This window comes from Porites lutea, chromosome 11 (genome assembly GCF_958299795.1).
Source record: "Porites lutea chromosome 11, jaPorLute2.1, whole genome shotgun sequence".
Classification (NCBI taxonomy): domain Eukaryota; kingdom Metazoa; phylum Cnidaria; class Anthozoa; order Scleractinia; family Poritidae; genus Porites; species Porites lutea.
This window is the reverse complement of record NC_133211.1, coordinates 13,754,127-13,773,168: the sequence shown is the minus strand read 5'-3', so window position 1 is coordinate 13,773,168 and position 19,042 is coordinate 13,754,127. Positions and strand designations below refer to the sequence as shown.

Genomic DNA, 19,042 nt, shown 5'->3' with positions numbered 1-19,042 from the left:
TTTTAAAACATGAGAGGTGTTGTGCTGTACCAAAGACAAACTGTGAGCTTTAGACGCCGGCATGCGGCTCCTGTTCATTTACGTTGGTATTGTCGATGGAAGTCTTCGATAAGTAGTCCTGTTTCTATAAATTCCTTAAGCGATGTTTGTTCCTAAAATGGTTCGCGCATTCAGTGCTGTGTATATTAATACCACATGATAGTTAAAATTCTTTTACACACGTCCTGAAAGAGTTGCAAATAATCTACTCAGATAAGAGCTGATGGCATTCACACAATGGAATTAACTTTGTTCAGCGCAACATATTTCCAATCTGCTTGTGTACTAATTACTGTACAATTTTGTTCGATATATCAGGTGTTTTTCTTACTGAGCAAACGTTGACCAAACCCACTTTGAGTTGATCTTAGGAATAGTTGTCACTCAACGAATTAATCCAATTTAACTCATTCTTGGAGTTCATAACGCTTCTTTTCATTGAAGTTCGATTACTTTCGAGAGCACAGTAAAGTGCTTTCTTAAGTTGCGGTACAGTTTCGTTTTTTTGTGGTTGAAGTTTTATATTCCTTTGTTTTGGGGTATGTAACAATGTATGATAAAAATAAAGGAATAAAAGGAAAATGGAATTTATGCCAAGGATAAAAATGAAAGACCACATCATATACATACTACTTAATACGTCTATAACATGCAGTTAACTTAATAAAATGAAACTAATCCAGCCAATCATCCTAACACTTCACTTAACAAAGATGTTATTTAGGCCTGGCTAGCAATGCCAAAAGAAAGAACGATTTTATTTGAAGCAAGAACTCATTGTCTGCCCTTAAAGGACTGCGCGCAAGCAAAACTCTTTGTTTGAAGATTGATCCCCGATTAAGTATTTTCGTAAACCACCTTATAGCTTGAAGATTAAGATCAAAGTTCGCCAGATAAGGGCGCTGTTCGATATTTATGTCACTGTTGTCCAATTCGTACAATGTCCTCGATTACTGACTTGAAGTTCGAGCTAAACACATTACCACAGTAGAGCATTACTATGAAATTTTGAAGGCTGTTTTCTGCAGGAACATTTAGTGATTATATTTTAGCCCTCTCAAAAACACACCATTATAGGAAAAAACCTGATTTACTGTTGATCTCATTCAGGCGATAAGAAGATTCCTTTGCATTGTACTCCACATCTTTATCAAGGAACCATCACCATCACCGTTTTTGGGCAAAAAATATTTTGCAAGGTTTGCCTCGAGGTAAGTACTTATACAATTCAGTTTTTTAGTCTTTTGGGGGGTGATAATTTTCTTCCTCAAGAAAAACTATCACGGTTTTGAGGAGTTCCTAACCGAACGTATAATTTTACCTTGGTGGGGGAGGGGGGTAACTCAAATGCACGCAAGGAACGTTTTGAGCATTGTTTTGAGTCATTACCATTTTTAAGGCTGCTTGCTATAATATGTGGATTTAGCAAAGCCTAAAAGGGGAGCTCCCATTAGATACTAGCCAATTTCTTTTAAAAATGAACGTTAAATCGGTCTAAAGAAAACGCAAATCTACTTTACTTTGAAAAAAATGTTAAGGCCAGGTTACTCAGGAGATACGACTTTTCGGCGCGGTCTGTCGATGGGTATAAATCAAAGTGGAGTTAACGTCAATAATGACAAACGCCACACGTGTAAACTGAGCTGATTGTACCCAAAAATTCCAGCTACCAAATGTAACGTTAATGGGGGGTTGATCTTTGATCGAGTCGATTTTTCTTGGGTTTACTACATATTTGTTCGTTAACCTTTATCTAAACTTCACAATCATTTCAAGGAAAACAAATTATGAATATTTATTTGATATAACAAATTTTCATGGTTGAGGCATTATGTTTTTTTTTTTTAAAAAAAGAAACATATTTGTAGCTTTAATAATCTACAGCTTGACTGACTTCCTTGCCCCGACCCCTTACCCACCTTCACCTCACGAGTCGAGACCTTAACGGGGCTATGTCACGACGATATTGCTGTTTTAAGGCCCGGGGGCACTCCCATATAAAAGTGACGGGGATGTTCGTCGTTTTTTTCGTTGGGGTGTAAATTGCCCTTTATATACTCCCACTGAGTTAAAAACAAATACCGACAATTCTTGCGGCCAGACTGCTGTTGTTTTGATATAAAACGGCGCGGTCGAACAACTGCAAAGCATTTCCGAGAAAATCGAGACAAAAAGCACTTGAGATTTGAACGATATATTAAGAGGAAGTCTAAAACTTCACAGGCATGAAGCCAAGACATATTAGACCACATTAAGGCAGGGTGCACAACAGACGTCACAGAGTTGGGAGCAGCCTTTTATAAATATTTAAATACCAAAGGAAATAATCTTACACCCAAATCTTCCGGGAAGGAAAGCTTTTTGCAATAAATCAGGTGGATTTATTGAACCTCCCCTGTCTGAACTTGCCAAAAATAATAACATTGATAAAATAAACTTGCTTGGAGCAATACCGTACAGAAACCACAAAAATTTAGTGTTGCAAAATACATTGAAGCAGGGGCTTACCTTAAAAGGATTATCGATTATTATTGTTATTATTATTGATTATTCAGTATTGCTATGTTCATGTCTCACATCTATAGATCTATGGGTGGCCTCGTTCCCGAAAGCATCAAGCTTAGTATATCCTATAGCCTTAGGTGTCTCTGGTCCCTCTTAGGATCTTATTATTATTATTATCATTATACCGCACTGTCCTGTCATTAACTATACACAGAAATATAATCGAAGGGGTATCGGCTGGAAAGGTACCCATAACATGGTCCAAAACAAGAAGCAGTAACCAAATTGTTAGAAAATCGACATGCCCAGGAGCTCATGACCCGAGTCACTGGCTTCTGACAGATTCTGATTGTCCCAATCACAAACATTGAAACTGGAGTGGCCTCTCCTGTACTTTCTTGAAGTGTTCTATGGAGTAGGAGTTGGTAACAATGTGCGGTGCGTTTCAGTGTAATTACATAATTAGACGATCTCTTTTATGATAGCGTCCGTTTAGTATCAGGAAGGGCAGAAGAAAAACGTTTCTCTCTTTTGGTTCAAGATGTGGAGGGGGGGGGGGGGGAGGAGGAAGGGGGGTGGGTGGTTGTCTCTTCCGGGGCCCTCTCCTAGATCTCTAACCTTTTCTTTATAACCTAGACCAAGACTAAGTATTTGTCATGTTGAAAACAAAATAGAACAGTATTATGGCCTATTCACCCTAAGGGGGAGAAAGGGAGGGAGGGGGATAATGGTTAGCCATGGGTCTCAAGGAGCTGTCGCGTACCAGCGAATAGTAACCCCATACAATTTCCCCGATAACGTTTTGTTTTCTACTAGAGTTATTATGTAGTTCGATTATAATTATGTCGTTCTGTTATAAGGAGCTGAGAGCAAGTCATAGGCTTAAACTACACAACTACAGGCAAGGTTTACATAAGTGCAAAAAGATCTTCAGTGTACTAAGGGCTGAAGTGTGCGTTTGCCCCTCAAAGACATATACCATTCAATTTGTTTCCTAGTATTGAAATGAATTAATTGATCTTTCTGCTACATGGAGCGCAAAAGGGGTCTGAAGCTCTAAGGTGAAGGAGGGGAGAACCAGGAAAAAAATACAGGGGAACCGAACACAAGTATTCCAAGGCAATTCTCTCTTGTCCAAGGTCATGATTTAGGCCTCAGTTCGGCGCGCGAGAGTTTATATGACCCACGAAGTTTGGAGTTATGCACGTGGCAGCGCGGAAGGGCAGTGCTTCAACACCAGGGCTGTCTTCATTTGTCAGAGATCGTGTTGTTAGAGGGTTCAATTTTATTTGTAGCCTGCTGGCCTAAAAAAAATTATAACCAGCGCCTTCTACGCAGGCTATTTTATTTGCCACCATTATCCTAAATCAATAATTTCTCCAGTAAGGCAAATCACCTTTGACAACAATTATTTCTAAGTGTAACATAACGTAACTGGGCTGACTCGACAACAATTTGCATCTCAAAGTGAGACAGTTACCATTCTGATTTTGATAACTCGCAGCCCCTAACCCATTCGCAAACCAGTCACGCAAGAAGAGCGTGACCAAGATTTTTTCCAATTCTTTTCTTTTTAAAATTTAGCTGTCCCTCTTGATTATGACTTGAATGTGATCTTACTTTAATTATTCCTCGGTAGGTTTAAGAAAACTTTATGCATGACGCATGTAGCAGTCATTCGTACTTTGATCACCGACAGAAACTGCACCAAAACTTAGAGCAATTATTGAGACATAATGAGTTCGCCAGCTGTAAGATGTCCGACACTTATAAGTTTCGATAAAGTTAGTGCATATTAAAAAATAATATGCAGTAACGGCAGCTGTAACCACAGCTGTAACCACAGGTGGCCCAAGTTCGAGATATGACTAACGGCATTCTTGCGCAACCTTCGAATTATGAGGATTTTTATCACAGGTACCCCAAGCTCACGAGTGAGTTGAGTAACAGAAACTGATGATAAGAGTTTGTATGGGAAATTTGTCGATCGTCATTCAGGGCATTAAAATAGAAATAAATATACATCAAAACTTCCTACCTTGTCTGCTTGTCTTGTTTGTGGTATCTTCTTAGCATTTCTGGCCTTTCGCCAGGTTCGCCCGGCCGTTCGGTAGAACTAAAACTCGCTAAATCGCGCTGAAACGGCCAGAACTGCTAAGAAGACTGAGAACCTGGCCTGACTGAGAACATACCACAAAGAAGACAAGCAGACAAGGTAGGAATTTTTGATGTATTTTTATTTCTGTTTTAACGCCCTAATAAAAACCAATAAATTTTCCATACAAACTCTTAATATAATTTTTCTGTTTCGTAACTCACTCGTGAGCTTGGGGTACCTGTGTTTTTATGGGGAAGAAACGATGACTTCTGAAACCTACAAATGAGAAAGTGTTTAGACAATATCAGCTAAACTCACTTACATTTGCGTAACGGTTACAATCAGCTGTGAGTCGGACCTCGATAAAACGAGGTCCTCGATTCTTCGACGCAGTAATAGTATTATATATGGCAACGAACCTCGATGGACTCCTCATTACAGCGAATCAGTTTCGCCAAGCGTGGCCTGAGTCCCTTGGCCCTTCGTTAAATCGAGGTACCACTTTACCTTGCGTCCAGTGAAATACGTAAAAATACATCAAAGGGGTCAATAGGTTCGTCCTTCAATGTTTTAAAAATTACTGATGCGTTTTTAAAGATGTGAACAAAATAGAAAGTAAGAAATATACTCATCATTCACGCTCCTGATTTAGTTTCATGAGATCCACGCGCATCGCTGACAGACAAGTCAGGCCCAGAATCAAAAGTGCGACTAACAATTAGCGCAATTTACTTTCTCCTCAATGCTGCGATATCCAAAGACGTGTCACGCTAAGTTATGTGTTAAATACAGACCTGATAATAATTTCCGTCTGTTATCATCGTGGAATTTTGCTAATCGCGCGGTTTACTCTTGGTTCGATTTCCCTGCAAGCGGTGCGTCTTTGATATACTAGAAAACCGAAAGTCTTTAGAGGAGCGGTAAAAATCGCATCCATCTGGGCTCTTTCGTGACCTGAAGTGTTAGTTTGCTTCACATATGGCCATGAATTCTGTGATTCTGTACCTTAAAATAAAGCAACGAGTTTCCTTAGCTCATAAAGCTTTCGTATCCCTTCGCTTGATTTCATTTGTCAACAGACCGTGTCGGAATTATAGTACAGTTGGGGCAGTAGCGGTACACTACAACCTACAACTCGACATGGGGATCGCAGTTGCCGAGTAGCCAGTTGCCTGATTCTCGGCGCCGGCGTGGAGATATCACCTCAGTAATCACTATCTGTGGCCCGGTACTCTATCGATACGCTACTATATCAAATGAGGCTTTTTAATATATATTTTTAAATTTTCGAACTTGGGCATCTTTAGGGGATAAGCATAAAATGGAATCATTCTTCCATGATCGGTGGGGCTCCATTTGATTCTTGTGGAGAGAAGAACAGGAGGGGATTATGGCTTGATCGCAGATAAGCTCTAAAGTAAAAACTTGTGATCATAAGTAGCCCTCGTTTCTCTCAGCACTGAATAGTCAATTGGCGACAGCAGCAGTGTGATAATCATGGCTTATAGAAGAGATTTTAGTGCTGCATGCTTAGGTAGCCATTCATTAGTGAGAAAAACTGTAGAACTCCAGGCTATTTTCTTTGGTACTCTTTTTAAATTCTTCGAGAGCAGCAATTTTAGCATGTTTTTAATTAAGCACCGTCACATTAGATTGCTTAATTGAATGTACGGGTATAATAGAATTAAAAACCAATTTCTCTACCATGCAAGCCTTCTACGCCTACATGTTTTCTTATCGAGGTTGTGTGATCGATTTGACAAGGCCCGCACAAGCGTACAAAAACATCGGCTTCCGGCATTTTTTCCTGCTTATTATTGTTGGATTTAAACCCTGAAAACCTCGGCAAAATACGCGTTTGGGATGAGATGCGACCTGCCCCATTTCGGGACGTCAGATCTTTGTCAGTTTTGTCGATCTTTATAAAAACATAAAAATGAGCAGGTGTTCTTTGTCGAAACTTAACCCGGTTATAGTGACACGTCTGTGCGTTTTTAGGCACACTTATGTTTTGCTTGAATATCAAGTTTTCAATTCGACTATTGACCACTATCGTGTCTATCCTGAACTATCAATTGATGTAACAGGCCACAAAAAGTCTCTCTCATTAGAAGCCCATGATCAATGTTTTGGCATAAACAGCTGAGTAAGTGTGGTTAAAACAGAAAATTAAAGCTGCTTCATTTAGAGAAAGAGGTGAAAATTTACGTAAATTGCCTCAAATGATCCACATCTGGTTTTTGCCAGAGAATTAGCGAATGTGATGGAATCTAAGTAACCCAGGCTATAAGCACGAATAGCCGGTAATCTTGATTTTCCCCAATTATGTAGCCGTCCGCGGGCCTGAAATACTCCAATTCGCAATCGCAAAGCTGTATTAAAGCACTCGTGATTTCATTTACGGTTTGTCCTGATAATATGCTCGATGAAAGACGCTTTTTAAATCCTGTAATTCACCGCCCGATGAAGCCAAACCAAGAAACAACAATCGCTCACCCCGAATGATTGACACCTTGTTAATAAAAGAAGTGCGAATGATAACAAAGATTTATGGCGTAATTGTTTAGCCAGGACCTTCCTTGTCAGGAGAGTTTGTTTAACAATGTCAATTAAAAGGCAAACCCAACACCTAACAATTTAGATGTTTGCGTTAAACACTCCCCTTCTGAACGGTATGCCAAACCTCAACGAATACGATTTCTCATGTGAAAAACGTCAAAAGCCCGGGCATATCTGCTCATCTATAGTTAATGACCTTCTCTTAAGGTTTAACCGGGTCATAACCAACCGATGATGTAAAATTTTAACAGCTTTGCCGTCACCTAAAGAACAGATTGCATTTTATAGCTCTTAACATCTCACGTGTAAAAACAACAACATCGTCTCGGATCACATTATTAAGCAGCACTATTTGATGTTTCCCAGGGGCATTCTTAGCAGGATCAAGCATGAATGATATTTCGTAACGTTCTTACAAATCCATTTTATGTTAATCTTTGAATTCGAAAGAATAACCAAGGCCACATGGCAACGAAAACTGTGCGCGCCTTCTTGATACCAATGAATCTCCTTCAGAATTCCACTCGAACTGTTTCTCTCCACAGGTGACAGTTATTGTTTTTGTAATGACAGTGTTGAATGACAGGAGGTCATAACTCGAGAGGAAGGCCAAGATACTGGAAATTCCATCTTTAGACAAGCGCTCCATAAGCGCGCATCATCTTGAGATACACATTTACGAAACTCGCATCAATTTCGCGTCTCCGTCTTTCTTACACGCAGTGAAAACCTCTGACCGAACGGTCTTCGGGCTTTGTGCTAATTAATCGGATAGCAACCGGATTGGTCGTTAAATGGACCTATCCGGACCGCTATCTCCCAAGGCGAACGCATTCTCGATTGCACATTTGATAGACGCTTCACAGATCCCGGGGTTCATGAACATCACCAGCTACAACCGACAGACGTACGTTCCAATAATGTTCAACTGGGACTCATTCAGGCTAACCAAAGATATGGAGGGTGAGAGGATATTTCAGCACCTCGGGTAGACACTAGTGATATAATACCTTCATTTTTTTTCCCTATTGTTTATCGTAGAGAGGCTTCGAAATGCAGGAACAGGAAAGAAGGTTTCGTCGCCTGAAAATTTCCCTTCAGACAGCACGAGTTCGTCGCGCGATTGTAGAAATATAGATGAGCGATGCTGCACTTCATCTACTCCTCCAGCCAGCCCACTGGCCTGTTCCTTAGCCAATGTAAAAGTAGACATCGAGATGAAGAATTTATGGGACGATTTTTACTCTCTTGGCACAGAGATGATAGTAACAAAGGCGGGAAGGTTAGTCATTTCTTTCATAATTTCACGCCTTTACTATCGGTGCAACATGATAATTTATGAGCACGAATTTTAATGAATTGTCATCTAAAAAACTGCACAAGGGAGAAAAAATCGAATTTAGTAGTCTGTGTTCTGCTCATAGATATACTGAAGTTAGCTCTGGGAGTATATATGAGTAACCTTAGCGAATATTATCACCAAATTCTACGTTCACACCTTTTATAGACAATATTGATCATTCAATTTGGCGTGGGGCGAATAATGTGTAAATTCAGTGCAGATAGACTATTTATAAGCGCTGATATTTTTAATGAATACACGCTGCAGAAAGCAGCTTACGTTGCTGCTCAAACGGTTTTTGTAATAATATGGGGTTACGGGGGGCCGTGAGTAAATTGTTCGAAAATTGTGCGCAAATTGCTCGTCCGTTATCTTGCGTTGTTTGATAACGTACAAGGAAATCGCTCATTACTGGCATGCGACCTGGTGAATTCCAAAAAAATAACATTGCACTGAATACGTTTATTTTCAGTGAGAAAGTCTGTTTATTCCATTAGCCGGAAAAAATGTTTTTGATGTCATAATCGGCGCTATCATAACAAGGAACCATTATGGGGCAGTCTTGTGTTTGTTTTCTCTGAGGACAAAAGCAGTGAACGGATAGAAACGCGTGTGGCCATCGGAATATAATTTCTCTCAATTTTCCCCCAGAAATACAAATAAAAAATACAAACAAGCAGAAACGGCTATTGTAAAGTTAAGAGGGACAGGAAGTTGCATGAATGCTAAGCTAATTAAAAGTTGTAAGATTACACGAATATCTTTGGCTCAGTGTTCTTGAGCCGATAGCAGTGAACGTGTGGTGGAGAAGCGCCTCGAAAAAAGTTTTCCTTTTTCCCAATATTCGCATAGTGATTTGCCAGAAATCAAGCGCTCTGCTAAGTTTTTAAACGCAATGCTTTTGCGTTTATCGTGAACTTAACTTCAAACAATGACTGATGTCTGTTTGTGGACTAGATCAGCCTCAGGCAACTCATAACCCGGGGGGGTGGGGGGGTCCAATGAGGACATTTCACAGCGTCCATTTTCTAGCTTTAAAGCATGGATTTTGTGCTAAGGCTCGCTTTGCTTGCGCGTTGTAGCGCTCTGTTCTTTTTAGTTTGGGTTTACAAATAGTAGAAGCTATGAGCAGGCCGAAGGGAGTGCAGTCTAACCCGCGCAAAACGACTGTAGAATAAATGGAAGATTGGGGACACCCGACATGGTACCTTGGAAGTGCACGAAAGATTCGGGAAAGGATTTTACGAAGTTAAGAATATGACTATGCAGATGAAAACCTTTATTTGGGGATATGTAACCCATTTACTCTCAAAATCAAGATTTAGTCAGGGAACTTTGGATGAATTTGAAGCCATGCGTACAGCACAAGTTTTTGCGCGTTTCTTTGGTGTTATGATACATTTTGTTTTCAATTATTCATTTAGAGCATTTTGGGGATGAGTATAACGAGGACCCAGTAGTTTGTGTGATTTATAGCTATTCGCTATCTGCAATTTTAGTTTTTCAGAGGGGTCTTCACATTAAAAGGGTGTGCCATAGAAGATTTTAATCACATTTTCTTCATCTTTGGTAATTAAGAGTAGTAACTTCTCACCGGCGTTGTATTTGATTCAGTTTCTTGATTTGAAATGTTTCGATTAGAATTTGGACTTTTATTGTGAATTTTATTTTTGGCTTCTATCAGGAAAGTACAGGCGCAAAGGAAAGAAATATCTTAATAAAAACCGCACCTCAGGGCTGTTTAATCCAAGTGATACTATTTGAAGCAGCTTAAACCCAAGCAAAGTGCATGCTTATTGAAAGTCGCTCAATTCTCACCCACAGTCTGTTAAAGGAGAGCATCATTTTCTCTGGAAGCTAACTGAAATAATGGTCTCAAATTTTATCGCAAATGGAACACTATTTCGAATACATTAGGGTACAGATTTGTAGCTGGGGGCGGCGCCCCCCTGGGTAAAGCTCCTTGAATTCCCCCCCGGAAAGATCACTGGTATTCATCGAGACCTGTAATTTGACAAAATATTTTTCGGACGCAATTCTATCATAAATCAAAAGTAGCGCGAAACGCCATGCCTGTCAAAATGTTGTAATGAGTTGAAACATTATGTTTGGCGGCTTGTCTTTTCCCCTGCTTTTGGAATTTTCAATTTTTGAATAATCATTGGCGCCTTTCGTATGAGGTAAACCGCGGAAGTAAGGAAGTAGAAATCGGGCCTTCTAGAGATCTCACCGAATCGATGCCAAGTGTGTAATTGCTTTCTAAGAGGATGCATTTCTTGGCTCAAATTCAGTCGTTCTCTAAAAAAAATAGTAGGCCACTTTTTTGCTAGCCTTCCAATACGAGAGATGGCTGTATTCGCAGGACATCTTTTTGGCGAGTCAATCGTCATTTGTATTAACATGTTTCTTTTTAGTATTCTCTTGGACTTAGAGAAGCTAGTGCTAGCGACAATAGTTATCCATTGTAATATTCACGACGCAAATTGACGAATAATTCCGAAATTTAACCCTCTACCGTTCTCTACTACCTCGCTTTTAACACAGAACTAGTGACTCATTTAAAAACCATCGAAACACTTAGCATGCCGGAAAACGACAAACCAAGAGAGACGGAAAAAATAATCTCCAACCTCCCATTAGGAAGTTCTTCATCTTTGTAGGGGGGCAAGAAGGGCTGGATAGTGAAAAAAAACCTCCACTTTGGCATACCGGGCTATTGCCAGTGCGAAATTTTGTATGATGTCTTTTTGACATGAAAAGTCGCGATCTTTCGTCTCCAGCCACATAAACAGGGAGAACCGTGAGAATATACGGCTCTGCTTACGTCCGTTTGACGCGAGAAATAGCCATGAAAGGGTTTTAATCGGGTTTAACTACTTTCACCTATCAAGCCTTAGAAGTTAGAGTCAATGTAAAGCGGTTTGGGTATGTATTCCTTCAGGTGAAAGCAACACTGCACAACGCGGATGAAATCGATTTGCGACCATGATTGTTATGTAAGAAGGAGTGATATTTTAGCGTCCCGTCTTAATGAAGGATGAATGTGCAAGGTGATCTCTGGACAAAACCGCACAGGAAAATTAACTGTGTACTAGAATAACAACTGCAGGAGTACTTACATAATAAACGTAATGATAAAGGTCACAGGTCGTTTTATCCGATGTCTAATTTTAGAGCTGAGGGTGAACATGAGCAGAGACTAAATATTCTTAGTGCTTTCCTGTTTGAGCTGAAACATTCTTAGCATGTTTCTAAGTTATAAGGCTATGGTAGTTTGTTATAAGTCCCCAATCTACTACTTAAGCTGTATTTAGTTTAGAATGGCAACGAAACAATACCTTGAACTCTACAATGTTTTATTTTAAAGCTGCTTCTTGCGCTGTGCCTTGCTACGTTTAGATAAAAACTAATAAATTGATAGAAATTTCTGTTATTATAAGTGTTTCTAGCTAAATCACTATTTTTTTAGGTCTCACTCCTTTTCTTTTGTATGTATTTTTGGTCAATAGTCTACCTCAACGTTCTTAGAAAAGAAGTTCTCGTAAACTCAATGAGCGTAAAGAACTCAGTTACATGCGTTTTGCGTCTCACCAGTAAAGTGAATTCCTCGTGTGAGTGCTGTGTTACTGACTGGCTCCCCTGAGCAACGCAGGTTCAAGTTGCTGTAACTTTAGCATGCGATAAAAGAATGACTTAACCGGAAAATGTGTACCTCTAAACCACCAGGCAGAATGAGGACGCACCTCATTGCAAGCCTTTTGGAAGTGCCATTCGCAGATAAGCATGCGTTTAAATTGGGCCAAACGTGAAATCGAAAGACATTAAGTGAAGGCACGATTACTACAACGCCACCGCAACCCGGTGCTTTCAATAGCAGCCAAACAGAGACAAGCTAAAAACCTTACTTTGGAAACCTTGCTATAACTTCAGCTCAGCCCTCTATATTCCGGAATTGACAATGACAACATGAAATAAGTCAGTCTATCTTTTGATTTTCTGGAAGAAGTCCTATGGTGTGACTATTCAAATACAATCTCTTCAGCCGACCTTTCGTCTGACATTTTATGTCTTTTGTAGTATTCTACGATTTTAAATTTTGCATTTTTCCTGAGTTGATTTATGGCCATATTAGGAGGGAATATGGCTCAGGCTGCACAAGGTATTTCTCTATTAATATTCTTCGCAGAATAAAGTATGCCTCGCGGCTAAAGCAAGGGTTATTTCGGGGCACTTAAACTACAAAAAAAAACAACAACAACAACAGCAATTGGGCTTCTTTTGGCACTGTTTCTCATTTGCCCGGTTTTGAAATACTGCATCGAACTATATTTGGTAAAAAACTCGTGAGGTCGACTTGTAGCAAGTCTATATATTTGGCTGCCTACTTTTCCGTTCTATTTTCGTTTATTGTTTCAGTGGAGTTGAAAGGTTAACGCCCTGTACTAATAGAAATCAGTGACGTATCTCCCATTAACCCACTGCTGCTAAAATAGTTTGTACTGAGCTCGACAGACACTGATTCTCTATCGTTATACAGTTTCACACAGAATTCATGGCCATACTTAAGCAAGGTTAAGCTTATTATAGTGACTTATGAGTTTGTAGAGGATATCCTAATTATCACTAAGAATACTTGAGTAGTCTGCAGTTGAGTGATATTATTTTTTATGGTTTTGTACCTGAATTATCAGTGAAAATCTTTGTGGTTTAGGAGTGATATGCAAGTGAACGTTTATCTCCTTTCAGTTAAGTATCATTACTGTTTACTATTCGGCTGTATAAGTTGTGGGGTTCGATTGCCCAAGACCTCATCGCAAGATTGATAATACCATTGCCTCTGTCTATACCCCCGTTCTTAAATTAGTGTTACCGGTTTGGTTTATTGTGGCTCATAGAGATCCATATTTGGGTGGCAGTTTCCGTTTCAAAGTAGAGAATTCGCTATACTTGAATTTTTGCGTAGAACAATCTGTCTATATCGGTTTCACTGAGCTCTTGTGGCTCAACCTTTCAAAGAAACCCTCGGCCACCTCTTGACAATCATCTAGAACGCATGTGTCTCTCTCCGCATGTCTTTGTTTACCTTTGTCTACATCGAGTCTACAGCAAATAAACATTTTTAATCAATATGTAAAGTAGTAGGTTTTCCATACTGGACATGATGTTTCAGCTTTATCCTATGAATGATTTCTATCAATTGATATAACAGAGAAGTAGTTCCGATAAACCTATATATCAGTGATTGCCATTGTTTTCGTTGTTGCCATTTTTTGTGAACCCTTCGTGAACCTTTTAACTTTGTTTGAATGAACCTCTTCACATATTTAATAGCTTTTTTTTCCTCTGTGTGTGTGTAAAATAAAACGATATTAAAGGGCTAACCAGGTCATCTTTACTTTGAGTTAACACAAATGGTGTGTCTTTAGATCAGCAAAATAGCTTCTATGTTACATGCTTCACATACATCGTTTTATTGAACTGAAGTAATAGTATGACAAACAGCCTTCGAATGGTAAGAGCGTCAACGCCCAAAACGTTAGTCGGTTTGGAATATTTTCAGTGCTGGCTAAATTAGCTTGATAACCTTAAATGATAACAGACTTTAGTGCTTCACTCTCGACAACTGACTTTTATTAGAAGTTAATTAGCTGAGATGGCGCGATCATTTTCTTTTTGTATCGCTGGTTTTCCGAACAGTGCACGAAATTGTGAGTTCAGGATAAACACTTCTCTGAACTGACCTCTAAATCTTTTTTTTCTCCACAGGCGCATGTTTCCACCGTTCCAAGTGAGACTTCACGGACTGGACCCTACAGCCAAATACATTCTTATGATGGACTTTGTCTCAGTGGACGACAAACGTTACAGGTACGCGTTCCACAGTTCCAAGTGGCTGGTGGCGGGCAAAGCAGACTCCAGTGTACCCGGGAGAGTACACATTCATCCCGACTCTCCCTGTACTGGACAGCAATGGATGAAACAAGTCGTGTCTTTTGACAAACTTAAACTCACAAACAACCTGATGGATGACAATGGACATGTATGTGGTGTTTCGTATTGGCGTAGGTTAACGTTAGTTAAAAATCGAAATCAGTGTTGCTCGGCTTTTTTTAATTTTTAGCTAAGATAAGAAAATAGCACGATATGATAAGATCACCTGATAGTTAGACAGCCAAACATTTTATTAGTTAACTGGGACGTTATGGTAAAATCCAAATGTTATTGAAATTTCTTCACCCTATCCGGTCTTTCAAGCTGTTTATTTTACTGAGCCAGTGAATAGCACTGGATCAAAACACCCTCTGGCTGGAGAGAAGCGTGGATTTAGAGGAGGTGGAGGGGCCCGTAGTCCGTCCTTTTGCTTGCAATTGTGTTAAAGTTGTGATCTATTCTCAATGCAGCCAGCCAAAAACAATGCCTGTAATGCTAATAAGAGATAGGGTACTTTCTTCCCAATAGCGCGCTATTGGGAAGAGGAACTTACCTTTAAATAAAAAACCCACAATGCACAGCCACGAATAGGATAGCCGGTGCGGGCTAGACGTGGCGTGCTAGTGTAACGTAATAGAGTTTTAGACTATTCTATTGCGGAGTCCCCTAAGAAAATACTTAAGAGTTCTTAGTAAAATGTGGCTTCTAAAGCCTTAATATTGGATAGAGATGCTTGAAACCAAAAATATATATGTGTGGCGCATGGCAAGTCTCCGGCCCAACCTTTCTGAATTTTTTGAATCCGCCCGGCACCCAGACGTGCTTTTCCTTTTAGTACGTAGTAAGTTTTTGCCACGAATTCACGTATGCTCAAGCGGAACCGAACCCGACATTTCTTTTGCTTATCTTCTAATCGCCGGAACTTATTACCTTGCTGTTATTGTAAAGTATTCACTAACATGTACCCCCAGTGCTATCACCTTGTTAGCCTGCGTGGCAGGCGTTTGAGAAAGGTGCGAGAGAAGTGCGAGGGGCGCGCGAGGAGCGCCCCTCGCGTTTCGCGTTTCCCTCGCGCCCAAAACCCCCTTTCCCTTCCCTTTCAAACGCCTGCCACGCAGGCTATCACCTTGTTATTACCTACAGACCGGCATACGTTAACTGAGCTACCATAATTAGGTTTTATTTCCCTCTCTAACTAATTCAAATTCTTCAGTTTACTGCGGTTGTTTTTGTATTCAACTCTCGTCTAACTAACCTTGCAATGTCCAAAAACAAAATGCTTAATTGTCAGCTTACTAAATTATAAAGGCATCAAATCGCCTTGAAAATTAGCAACTTGTCCAAGTATGTGATCATTTATAAAGAAGGCAAAACAGATTGCGAAGAAGGGCCCGCATTTGTCGTTAAGAGTCTTCAGACGTCTTTCCTTGAATGCACGCTACCATAATTAGGTTTTATTTCCCTCTCTAACTAATTCAAATTCTTCAGTTTACTGCGGTTGTTTTTGTATTCAACTCTCGTCTAACTAACCTTGCAATGTCCAAAAACAAAATGCTTAATTGTCAGCTTACTAAATTATAAAGGCATCAAATCGCTTTGAAAATTAGCAACTTGTCCAAGTATTTGATCATTTATAAAGAAGGCAAAACAGATTGCGAAGAAGGGCCCGCATTTGTCGTTAAGAGTCTTCAGACGTCTTTCCTTGAATGCACGGTTTCAGAGCTTTTAGCGTGCTCTTCACTGTTAGGGTTTCGTCATTAAAATCTCTTTCCTTTGCGGTCTTCCTTTTTGGCTCCATTCCAGGCTGTTCTGCAGAAAAACTTTGAAGATAAGAAAGGGATCACCAACCTCTTCTTGATAACGTTAATGATGATCATTACGATAACAATGAATGATGACCGTTTTGTTGTTGTTTTTGCTCTTAGATTATACTCAACTCCATGCATAAGTACCAGCCTCGATTTCACGTTGTACTAGACAACCAAGAAAAGAGTACGATGACCAGTGCTCTAAGAGCGAGTACGGAACATGTAAAAACCTTCGTGTTTCCTGAAACGCAATTCATGGCTGTAACGGCTTATCAAAACCACATGGTAGGTCCTTTTCCATTCCTTCACATTGATTCCAGAGGAAAAGGATTAGAGTGTCTAGCCAGTAGCTCATTAACCATTCTCAAAATTCTTTCCAGCCAGGGGAATGCATAGTTACCGGAAGATGAATAAAACTGTGGGAAATATTGTTTGATCTGTAGACCTCAGTTTTATGTTTTTTACAAGATGATTCTTACACTCAAACTGTTTAAAGATCTGTTCAATTTTTGAGTAAATGAATTTTGAAATATAGAAGTCAGACAATGGTTGTATCAGATCATTGAGAGTTGGTATGCACTGGGACTATTGTTAAACCGCTCGTAATCCTTTACCACACCATGTTCATTCTAGGCTCAGTACGGTTCTATAGCTCCTACTCTACACCTTACTGGTTACCGTCCCTACTCCCTACAGAGGGGTTCTTAACCCTTTACGTACCAACATGCACATACAAATTCTCCAAACTGATCTCATCCATTTCCTTAAAGAATGAGTTGAGAGGATTTGATAACAGATCAAGACATTTTGTCTGTGCTGATCATTTTGTTAATTCTCATAATCGTATTTCTTGACAATGTTTGGATATCGTTAGGAGAAAATTGATGTTGGTCACTATTGGCACTGTTTTATATTCTTCGCAGATAACCCAACTGAAGATAGCTAGTAACCCTTTCGCTAAAGGATTTCGTGATTGTGACCCGGATGACTGGTAGGTGTGGCCTGGTTGAAACACTTTACCTACACTCTTTCATGTACACAACATGCTGCAAGAAATTCGTGTTTTAAATTAATGTCCCACTCGAAAATAGCATAGCTAATCGAGTCAATAGTCTCAAGCTCAGCGGCCACCTTGCCTGCGCACCACCGACATCGTTCTTTCGAATACAAAATGCTGGGAAAGTACTTGCCTAGTGCCTAGGCCTCATTATTCCGCGCGGCCTATGCGTTCCTATGCGTCACCTAAATGCATTGACCGAGAAGGCCCGGGAAGAAGCCTTACAGAGACTAGGGCGAGTGCAGCCGAATTTTTTCACATGATGACATGACCTCAGGTTTTATCAAATGAGCCACCAGTGTTTTCATTGAATTTGTCTCCGGGAGAAATTTCTTGCAACTGATAAAAATTTATTCCGTCCTCTTTTCTTTCCTAATTTGGCATTGATGCTACAAAGTTTGCTTAGGTTAAATTTTATATTGTTTTAAAATAATGTTTTACTTTTTAGGGCGGTACCTAGCTTTGGTATTAATGTTTTTGAATTTGTTTGATGCGTACACATTGTCAAAAAGGTGGCTAAGCTCTTAGGTGTTACATAAATATATAGATAAATAACAAACTAAAATTTATTTTTAAAAAAATCAATAGGATGACATTGTAATCGATTGTTGTTGGGTTTTCTTCTAATTATTTAGCGTGGTAGAAGTTATAAAGCAAGTAGAACCCGGCAACATGGTACCAAGTTCAAAGTCTCGGATTCAAGGAGAGGTGTTCTCTCCTAAGTCTTGTGCTTCTGGGAGTGAAGAAGGAGAAAGCTTAACAGGTTCGTGTTGGCCAGTCCTTCCTTTTGTAAATGGCTTGGGTAGAATGAGGAAAACGGCTGGGGCAGCTTTTGATGTGGACTTGCACCAACAATAAAACGTTCCTGTTTCCATAAAATCATCATCCAAAGCTTTTAACTTAAAAATTATTTGCCTTTAACTCACGATTTCCACGCTCTTGTCTTTAGGATCCATGGCGACTGTGACGTCACCTTTGATACCCATGGGCCGTGTTCTTCCCTCGCTAACGCTCCCCTCCATAACAGTTCCCTCGTGTACTCCCATCATAAGTCCAACCATTACGTCACCGCTACTACATCCCCACCCTACCTCGCCCGGGACATCAACTTCCGTGTATCGGGGATTTCCACCATTACGTGACCATCGCAGCGTACCTTATCCATCGCCGTATTTAAGGTATAATTCAGCACCGCAAAGCGAAATACCTGGTTATCAATCTCCACCGGGGACAATATCAAGTCAATGACAGAACATTGTGAGACTGAAAATGAAATCTTGAGGACACAAACGAATTTCTTACATAGAATCGATGTTGGTGGGCAATAGCAGAAGCGCGGATACTCTCAAGAGCACCGGACCCGAGACTGGTTAAGTGTTGTATCGAATTGCACTCTGGGACTGTTTTGGAGACACTATCGCGTCCTTATTTGGCTTTAACAAAGTTGCGTAGGAGACTGGGTCAAAATTCGTCTCTCAAAACAGTGCGCAATTCGAAACAACACCAACCCCGACAGTCTCTAGAGCAAACTCCAAATGGCCAATCCCACACCAAGACGTTGCCTTTCTCCAATGCCAACCTAATGCCACAACCTATTAAATGCCTCTTGATCATTAGAGATTTGTTCAATAATGTTTCGTTCGCAGACGCAAATTTTCAAAAGATTATTTAAGTTAATACAGCGTCATGATCACTTGATTCCT

The 19,042-nt window shown here is 40.0% G+C and overlaps 1 protein-coding gene across 1 annotated transcript in view; it reads left to right on the top strand.

The window, feature by feature from the left end:
- The first annotated feature begins 7,814 nt into the window (after window positions 1-7,814).
- The window catches only part of LOC140951587 (T-box transcription factor TBX1-like), an 11,612-nt gene continuing 384 nt past the window's right edge, over window positions 7,815-19,042 (top strand). Inside the window, exons 1-7 of the mRNA XM_073400871.1 lie at window positions 7,815-8,164; window positions 8,243-8,483; window positions 14,310-14,583; window positions 16,400-16,567; window positions 17,206-17,273; window positions 17,975-18,102; window positions 18,289-19,042. The exon at window positions 18,289-19,042 is cut by the window's right edge and continues 384 nt beyond it. Of these exons, the coding sequence (XP_073256972.1) occupies window positions 7,996-8,164; window positions 8,243-8,483; window positions 14,310-14,583; window positions 16,400-16,567; window positions 17,206-17,273; window positions 17,975-18,102; window positions 18,289-18,587 (1,347 nt within the window). The 5' untranslated portion in view covers window positions 7,815-7,995 and the 3' untranslated portion in view covers window positions 18,588-19,042. The remainder of the gene's footprint in view (window positions 8,165-8,242; window positions 8,484-14,309; window positions 14,584-16,399; window positions 16,568-17,205; window positions 17,274-17,974; window positions 18,103-18,288) is intronic.